The following is a 10,317-nucleotide window of genomic DNA, read 5'->3' as shown; positions in this document are numbered from 1 at the left end:
TAACATTCCTAATGAAATATCCATTTGAATTATTTATTCATTTCAGTTCAATTTTTGACCAAATATCATTGTCATATTTGCCCCTACAGTGGACTGTTTTATATAAAATTGCAAAACTCTCTGGTCTTTGTCAATTTTCAGGGTTTTACCTAATAATTACTACTTTGTGATATACTCCAGAGTTTTAATGTCGATTTTATTTTATTTTATTGATTCTATGTCTTCCTGCATTGGAATGTAAACTTAATGAGAGCAGAGAATTCTATCAGTTCTTACCTTTGTTTAATGCCATATCGTCAGTGTCTGTGCATTGCAACACACATATTTAAAACCTTAAATCGGTTGTTGAGTGAAAGCATGAATGAGTGAATTACTTACTCTGATCTATCTTACAGTTTTTTTTTAACAAAGATACTTTTAGTACTATATTCTTGAGTAGAATATGTTTCCTACTAATTGAAGTCAAACCTTAGGAGGACATTACAAAGGAGCACTGGGTTGGCTTGGTGGCTGAGTGCCTTTCACTCAGTGTGATCCTGGGGTTCTGGGATCCAGCCCCACATCAGGTTCCCCATGGGGAGTCTGTTTCTCCCTCTGCCTATGTCTTTACCTCTCTCTCTCTCTGTCTCTCATGAATAAATGATTTTTAAAAGGACATTAAAAACATGTTTTAAGATGCAAACATTGAGTTGACAATTTAAATGTAATGTTAGAAGCTAAATAATGTTGACAGTAAAACCATTTTTCCACATACAAATATGGAAAAACATACAGTTTCAACACCTATGATTAAACCATTCAGAAGCCAGCAGGAATCAAGATATTTATCAATGCATCTTATAAATATTTCTTAAATTTTATATACTCCAAAACAATATTCTAGGCAAAGTGATCAATGTTGGTCAGTCTCCATTAATGAAAGGTGCCCAAAATGACATTTCCCATGCAAATATTCATTATGCCAACAATCTTCTCATGGCCCTAGTAAACTCTTTATTCCTCAGGCTATAGATAAATGGGTTCAGAAGAGGTGTGATGATGGTGTAAAACACTGCCACTGCTTTATCTTGTTCTGGAGAATGCATGGAGTGTGGCCTGGTATAAGTAGAGAGAGTAGTCACATAGAATAGGCTTGCTACAATCAGGTGAGAGGAGCAAGTGGAGACAGCTTTTGTCTGTCCTTTACCTAAGCTTATCTGGAACACAACAGTAAGTACTTGGGCATAGGAAGCTAGGATGTCCAAGAATGGTAGCAGCAGAATAATTACCCCACTCAGGAGGATTGTATACTCATACTGGGAAGTATCCTGACACACCAGTGGCAATAGAGATGGAACTTCACAGAAAAAGTGGTTAACAATCCGAGACCTACAAAATGGAAGTTGAAATACATACAGTGTATGTACTAAAGCATTGGTAGAACTACTGGTCCATGCACTTGTAACCATGAACCAACAGATCTTCTTGCTCATAAGGATAGGATAACGTAAAGGGTGACAGATGGCTAAATATCGATCATAAGACATGAAACCAAGGAGAAGAGCTTCAGTCCCACCAAGGGCCAAGAATACAAAGGCTTGAATTTCACATCCCAAAAATGTAATATTCTTACTGTTTGACAGGAAGTTAGTGGTCAACTTGGGCACGGTCGTGGATATGTACATCATGTCAATAAAGGAGAGCTGGCTGAGTAGAAAGTACATTGGAGTGTGGAGTCTGGTGTCCACCTGAATTAGAAGGACCAGTATGATGTTCTCCATCAGAGCTACAGAAAAAAGGATTACAATGGCGACAAAGAGGAACGTGTCCATTTGACCATATTGGAAAAGACCAGAGAGTATAAAGTCTGTTTCTACACTTTGATTTCACATCTTCATAGTTTAAAATGAGACATCACAGAAGATCATATTGCTAGAATTCATGTAAGACCCTGACTGTCCTTTAAGAGAAAAGAAAATGATAATTACTGAACGCCTTATATTGCCTCCATACCACTTCCTCAGCCAAGTGAAATATCCAGACCATAGACTTCTTTTAAAATGATATGAAACAAAATTAACTTTATTAGAGTAACTTTCAGAGAGTAATTCCAGTATTATCAGAGCTTAATCAGTCTTTACAACAAGACACCTTTATGGAATATATGGTTGCTCAATTAATTTTCTTAGCCCACACATTTTTTCTTTCAATTATCCTATGAATTTATTCCAATCAATCCCCCAGTGAATTTATGCTAGTATTAAAATACTTTAAATTTCTGTCTTGATTGAAAAATATGTTTCACCTTCTTATTTTCTTTTGAACAAGTATAGGATTCTTAGGTCTTTTCCTTAGTTTACACTAGATTCCTTATTCAGGTTTCTTTGTGTCCCCAATTCCACAGATAATATTGTGGTAAGTCCTTGAACCATTGAAAAAGACTGTAAAAACTCTCCATAATGCTGAATCACTCAACTTTAGTCTATTCAGGTATAATATAGCATAAATACAAAACATTTCAATAAGTACAGAATTTTTAGGCCTTTATAAAGCATATACAGGGTTATCTAACCAGATTTTTTGCCACCTCTAATTCCAAAAATGGATAAAGAAGATATTATATATATCCTCCATTTATATATATCTGTGTGTGTGTGTATAAGGGAATAATACTCAACTAGAAAAAAAGAAATCTCATATATATATGAGAAATACTCATATATATGAGTATCATATGTATGTGTATATATACAGATATATATATAATGGAAATATATATATATATATATATATATATATATATATATATATATATAAAATACCCAGCTAGAAAACAAAGCAGAGGATCATAGGGGAAGAGAGGAAAAAATAAATCCAAGTGAAATCAGAGAATTAAACAAAGCATAAGAGACTCTTAATCATAGGAAACAAACTGAGAGTCACTGGAGGGGAGGTAGATGGGGGGATGGGATAACTGGGTGATGGGCATTAAGGAGAGAACCTGAAGTAAGGAGCACTGAGTGTTATAGAAGACTGATGAATCACTGAACTGTATCTCTGAAACTAATAATACATTGTATGTTAATTAACTGAATTTAAATAAAGCTTTTTTTAAAAAGATAATACTATGCTAAGTATTTAAAACATTGAATGCTATTAAAACCTTTCCATAAATTTCAAGAAGTTAATTTTAAGCTATGCAATTTATAATATATTACAAATAGTAAATAATTCACCAGATTGATGTAGAAAATGTGCTAAAGTAAATATTGAGATTAGAAGCACATAAAAGACATCATGCATCTTCTTTTTCCCAAAGAAAATCTGCTTAATCCCATACTCTGCCTTCAATATTCAAAATATTTTCTAGATACAGATAAAATTCCAATTTAAAAATTCAATTCACTTTAATATAAGATATATTGAGGACTGACAGCCTTTATGATATCTTCATAACTATAGTTTAAAAATTATGATTCTCATTTGTGTGGAATCAGAAAAGACCCCGAATAGCCAGGGGAATTTTAAAAAAGAAAACCATATGTGGGGGCATCACAATGCCAGATTTCAGGTTGTACTACAAGCTGTGGTCATCAAGACAGTATGATACTGGCACAAAAAGAGACACATAGATCAATGGAACAGAATAGAGAACCCAGAAGTGGACCCTGAACTTTATGGTCAACTAATATTCGATAAAGGAGGAAAGACTATCCACTGGAAGAAAGACAGTCTCTTCAATAAATGGTGCTGGGAAAATTGGACATCCACATGCAGAAGAATGAAACTAGACCACTCTCTTGCACCATCCACAAAGATAAACTCAAAATGGATGAAAGATCTAAATGTGAGACAAGACTCCATCAAAATCCAAGAGGAGAACACAGGCAACACCCTTTTTGAACTCAGCCACAGTAACTTCTTCCAAGATACATCCACGAAGGCAAAAGAAACAAAAGCAAAAGTGAACTATTGGGACTTCATCAAGATAAGAAGCTTTTGCACAGCAAAGGATACAGTCAACAAAACTAAAAGACAACCTACAGAATGGGAGAAGATATTTGCAAATGACATATCAGACAAAGGGCTAGTTTCCAAGATGTATAAAGAACTTCTTAAACTCAACACCAAAGAAACAAACAATCCAATCATGAAATGGGCAAAACATGAATAGAAATCTCACAGAGGAAGACATAGACATGGCCAACATGCACATGAGGAAATGCTCTGCATCACTGGCCATCAGGGAAATACAAATCAAAACCACAATGAGATACCACCTCACACCAGTGAGAATGGAGAAAATTAACAAGGCAGGAAACCACAAATGTTGGGAGGATGCAGAGAAAAGGGAACCCTCTTATACTGTTGCTGGGAATGTGAACTGGTGCAGCCACTCTGGAAAACTGTGTGGAGGTTCCTCAAAGAGTTAAAAATAGACCTGCCCTACGACCCAGCAATTGCACTGCTGGGGATTTACCCCAAAGATTCAGATGCAATGAAACACCGGGACACCTGCACCCCGATGTTTATAGCAGTAATGTCCACAATAGCCAAACTGTGGAAGGAGCCTCGGTGTCCATCGAAAGATGAATGGATAAAGAAGATGTGGTTTATGTGGTTTATGAATATTACTCAGCCACTAGAAATGACAAATACCCACCATTTGCTTCGACGTGGATGGAACTGGAGGGTATTATGGTGAATGAAGTAAGTCAATCGGAGAAGGACAAACATTGTATGTTCTCATTCATTTGGGGAATATAAATAATATTGAAAGGGAATATAAGGGAAGGGAGAAGAAATGTGTGGGAAATATCAGAAAGGGAGACAGAACATAAAGACTGCTAACTCTGGGAAACGAACTAGGGGTGGTGGAAGGGGAGGAGGGCTGGGGGGTGGGGGTGAATGGGTGACGGGCACTGAGGGGGGCACTTGACGGGATGAGCACTGGGTGTTATTCTGTAAGTTGGCAAATTGAACACCAGTAAAAAATAAATTTATTATTAAAAAAAATATGATTCTCAATCAGAAATAAATAGAATTACAATTGTAGCCTTAACAGATTAATTAATGGCTTGGATTTCAGTATGAGGTAAAAAAATAAAATAACATCATCTTAAGAATGTTTTAAATCAAAACTGGAAACTTGGCAGGAAATATAGACAATATTAAAGTTTACTTTTATCATGGTAGATTTGAGTGTAAGAGTTATGAGATATGAGAGTAAATATTATGGGTTCCATAAACTGAAAGTCAAAAATTTCAACCAAAACATTACCAATGAGCAATTATATCTACAGTTAGTTTCATCATAATAAATCTGATTCGTATCATAGTCCACACACATATTTGCATTTTTAATTCTCCATGTTTCCCCTTCAATTTTGATTTCTGCTCATATTAAAATATTTAATATAAATTTCATTTAATGTAATAGCTTTACATTAAATTACATTACATTTACATGTAATGTAAAGCCATTACATTAAATAAGTTATCAGAAAATTCATATCAAGAGATAGAAAGTAAAGAAATTAATAGAAATAGGAGCCAAACATATAGAAACTATGTTATCTTCTTCATGTTATTAAGGCAATAATAAGAAAAATATCAACACAGAATTAGTAATAATATCCATGAATTTTATGGAACCATAAAATATATAGACATTTTATTTTAATATAGGTGCATAACATTCTTACCCTGTATTTTTATTTTCTGAAATACTTCCTCTATTTTACATATCTTTATTATTTCAAATGTTGTTAGGTATAAATTTTTACTATGCCTAATAAAAATGTTAAGTTTTAAATGAGAAAGACAGGTATTTTTACTATCTAATTCAGAATGCAAGCATGTTCTAGGGTTATAGTCTCTTAGGGAGAAGATACATCCTTCTTCCAAACTCTCATCCTATCTCGCTATGTCAAGATCTCTCCATCCCCTCTGTTTTTGTTACCTAGGATGAACAAATTCAATATAAGACAAAACAAATCTGTTACAAACCTCTATACTCTTTTTAAAGAAGTCATTTAAGTAATATGTTGATCACCTATCTCAGTCTCAATTGAGAATATGCACATATCAGAAGCATAATATAATTCACTGTATATAATCATTAAAATGAAATATATTTGCTTAAATAGTATATCTGAGTTTAATTGCATGTTTTCTTTTTTATGTAAGCTTTACTAAACTCATCAAGGCACTCTAATTTCTTTTGACTTACTTCAAGAGGACTCAGCAGAGTAAGTACCTATTTGGCAGCTGAATGATCGTTACTGAAAGAAGACTTCTTTCATCAAGCCATGCCTATGAAATTAAAGAAAAATGTATTTCCTGATAGTACCATATTTTCTTCTAGATGAGCAGATTTAGAAATTGTCTTTAATTTTATAAAATAAGTAATCTAAAAGTCATTTTCTTTGAGGTATATGGGCCCTTATATAGATCTGTATCTCATTCTTCTAGAATTTTGCTTTTAAAACAAAACATTGAAAAAGAGAATGAAATGGTGACTGGGTGGCTCAGGCAGTTAACTGTCTGTCTTTAGTTCAAATTATGATCCCAGGGTCCAGGAACTGAGTCCCACATCAGGTTACGTGTCTATCAGGGAGCCTGCTGCCTCTACCCCTCCCACCGGCTCCTGCTGTTGTCTCTCTCACACAAAAATAAATTAAGTAAAATTTTTTTAAAAAGAAAAAGAAAACGATGGGACACCTGGGTGGCTCAGTGGTTGAGTGTCTACCTTTGGCTCAGGGCATGATCCTGGAGTCTCAGGATCCAGTTCCACGTTGGGCTCCCTGAATGGAGCCTGCGTCTCCCTCTGCCTATGTCTCTGCCTCTATCTTTATGGGTCTCTCATGAATAGATAAATAAAATCTGAAAGAAAAGAAAAGAAGAAAGAAAGAAAGAAAGAAAGAAAGAAAGAAAGAAAGAAAGAAAGAAAGAAGAAAGAAAGAAAGAAAGAAAGAAAGAAAGAAGAGAAAGAAAGAAAGAAGAAAGAAAGAAAGAAAAAGAAAGAAAGAAAGAAAGAAAGAAAGAAAGAAAGAAAAAGAAAGTTAGTTCCAAATGAAATTCAAAAATGTTTAAGTTTCTAATTTGAATTACATTTTAGGAACTGTTAAGGCACTGAGTCTGTAAAATTATAGATATTTTGGCTTAGAAAATAAGTCTTCAATCATTTAGCATGGTAAACTTAGTAGAAAATACGATTTAAACATATGTAGTAATTTTATTTTCCTTATGTAAGACTTTTAATCACTCAGGGCAAGTGGACTGACTGCCTAATCACAGCAGAAACTCATATTCTGTTTCCAACAGCCCCTTTGGGAAAACTGGGTCTCTAGTCCACAATTATCACATTTTATACATTGCAGTTGCTTCTGCATTAAAGCTGGTGTCAGTGCTCTGAAGAAGAAAAAAAAAATGTGTTCTGGGCAAGTGCCCAAATATATTTGTTGACAATATAAACAATCAAATCACCAGATTTAAATGACAGGATTTTAGGAAGTACTATTTCACTGTACTTTACCTTTAAAACATGTATATGCTTTGGACTCCACGTAATTAATAATCAATTGATATATAGTTTGATTTTTTTGTGTTCAGAATAATAATTTCTGAGGAATTTCACTACATGGGGATGTTAGATTTAAATACTACATTGTATTTGAAACAACAATCTTATAAACATCAGGGTGCAGGTGTCCTGGCGTTTCACTGCATCTGTATCTCTGGGTGTTATGCTATATATTGGAAAATTGAACTCCAATAAAAAAAATTAAAAAAAGACATGGTCACAGGAAATAAAACAGAAAGGAAAAGGAAAGGTCTGGGGCCCTGTGCAGAACCAGGGGAAAAATGGCAAGTCAGAAGATTTTGGGAGTTCAGTGCCAGGACATATAAAACCTCCATTCTTACAGAAAATATTCTCAGGGATTCAGTGTTGACAAATCCTGAATGTGTGTGACTCACTTATCCTTGAAAGAGAACCCTAACTTTAGTGGAGAAAAACAGATAAAAAAAAATATATGCCACTCAAAAAAAAAAAACAAAAAAACAACAAAAACCAAAAAACAACAGTCTTAAAAATATTGGCATAGTTAATGAAGTAGGATTCAGATTTCTATAATTACCAAATAAGAAAATTGTGCCCAAGCATGGTGCTCACTTAATCTCTTTCTATAGCAATAGTATTTATTGAATTGAATAATTCAATAAATTTACCAATAATTTATTTTTTTTGATTTTTTTTTTATTTATGATAGTCACACAGAGAAAGAGAGAGACAGGCAGAGACACAGGCAGAGGGAGAAGCAGGCTCCATGCACCGGGACCCCGACGTGGGATTCGATCCCGGGTCTCCAGGATCGCGCCCTGAGCCAAAGGCAGGCGCTAAACCACTGCACCACCCAGGGATCCCTGCCAATAATTTAATTGTTAGAAATGAAAGTGAAGTTGGATTTTAACGAGTCAACTCCCTTAACTAATTTTGTGGGATGATATATGGCAACCTCTGTACTCAGATTTCAAAACATAACAAAACAAAAAAATAAAATACAATATAAAATAAAATTGCAGGAACTTCAAAGTCAAGGTAATATAATTTAGAGTTCAGAATTAATATGCAAGAGCATCACTTTACATTTTATCTCTTTGAATATAAAACATTAATAAGTTCCCATTAGGGATCCTTGGGTGGCGCAGGGGTTTGGCGCCTGCCTTTGGCCCAGGGCGCAATCCTGGAGACGCGGGATCGAATCCCACGTCGGGCTCCCGGTGCATGGAGCCTGCTTCTCCCTCTGCCTGTGTCTCTGCCTCTGTGTGTGTGTGTGTGTGTGTGTGACTATCATAAATAAAAAAAAAAAATTTAAAAAAAGTTCCCATTAATGAGCACATGTATATAATCCTATCTTCATTTCTCTCAATTATTTTAAATATTTTTAGTTGAAAATATTGACTCTTACTTTTCTTTAAAAGAGTTGCAAAAAGACTTTTTCTGCAAAGAATATTAGTTGTGAAAATACTTTCTCCACAAAGAATATTTCAGCAATCAACCTTTGAACATCTGTCCTCAGAAGGAAAGAGATACAGATTCGCGCTTCCGGGCCGCGCAGCCCCCTCCGCGGAGCCGCCCCCGAGCCCCTCCAGCTGCTCTGGTCCCGCCTTGCGCGCTGCAGCCCTTAGGGAGCTCGGCGCACTCTCCTGGGCGCGCAGTTACTGCTTCAACGTGGATGGAACTGGAGGGTATTATGCTGAGTGAAGTAAGTCAGTCGGAGAAGGACAAACATTATATGGTCTCATTCATTTGGGGAATATAAATAATAGTGAAAGGGAATATAAGGGAAGGGAGAAGAAATGTGTGGGAAATATCAGAAAGGGAGACAGAACGTAAAGACTCCTAACTCTGGGAAACGAACTAGGGGTGGTAGAAGGGAAGGAGGGCGGGGGGTGGGAGTGAATGGGTGACGGGCACTGGGGGTTATTCTGTATGTTAGTAAATTGAACACCAATAAAAAATTAAATAAAAAAAAAGAAGGAAAGAGATAAATTATGAAATAGAGATCTCAGATTTTAAATGAATTTTGAGTCCCATAAGTAATCAACCCATATTTCAAGGCTAGTAACCAATGGAAATAATTTTAGCCTATCATAGAACAAAAATACTTTAGTGGCCTAACATGTCCAGTATTCTTTGCTTACCTTAAGAAAAAAAATGCAATACACAATTAAGATATGACCTTTGAAGGGGGTGAGGAAAAATAAAGTCCTAATATTGGCTTCTTAACTTCAAGATAAATCAGTCTCTGAACATAGGTCTACTACTTTTTAGCAATGGTTACCATTATTGTCATTATTTTATTGTCATCTGACATTGTATGCAAAAGATATTTTAAGTTTTTTATGAACCAATGAATGTAAATTACTTAAGATACTTATGAAAAAAGATACTTATGAAATGTGAGTAATCCCATCAATAAAAGCAAAAAAAAAGTTTTGTTTTTGTTTTTGTTTTTTGTAGTAGTAGTATAAACATGGAGATATATCCTTAGTTTATCAACATTTGGCAAGAGAATGAAAGTGGAATGTGGTGGTGGAATGGAGCTGGGGGAGGATGGTTTACTTGCAGAAATAGGATAATCAGAATTATTGTTTGTTTTCTTCATTCTGAAGTTTACTCCTCTTTTTTTAATGTGAGTGATGATTGCATGTAGAGCTGAGGCTGATTTTGGATAATTAAATTAGTAAATACAGGCAATCAATTTACAATGTTGTTTGACACACAACACTAGATATATATTAATTTTTGTTTTGAGAGTTGTTTTTGTGGTT

The 10,317-nt window shown here is 34.9% G+C and overlaps 1 protein-coding gene across 1 annotated transcript; it reads right to left on the bottom strand.

Annotated features, from left to right (window-relative positions):
- Positions 1 to 956: 956 nt before the first annotated feature.
- On the bottom strand, positions 957 to 1,922 carry OR2AK3 (olfactory receptor family 2 subfamily AK member 3). Its single transcript, XM_038557525.1, is given in 1 exon segment — positions 957 to 1,922. A coding segment is annotated over 1 exon segment (966 nt).
- Positions 1,923 to 10,317: the final 8,395 nt, after the last annotated feature.

Source organism: Canis lupus, chromosome 14 (assembly GCF_011100685.1).
Source record: "Canis lupus familiaris isolate Mischka breed German Shepherd chromosome 14, alternate assembly UU_Cfam_GSD_1.0, whole genome shotgun sequence".
Taxonomy (NCBI): domain Eukaryota; kingdom Metazoa; phylum Chordata; class Mammalia; order Carnivora; family Canidae; genus Canis; species Canis lupus.
This window is presented reverse-complemented; position numbering and strand designations above follow the sequence as displayed.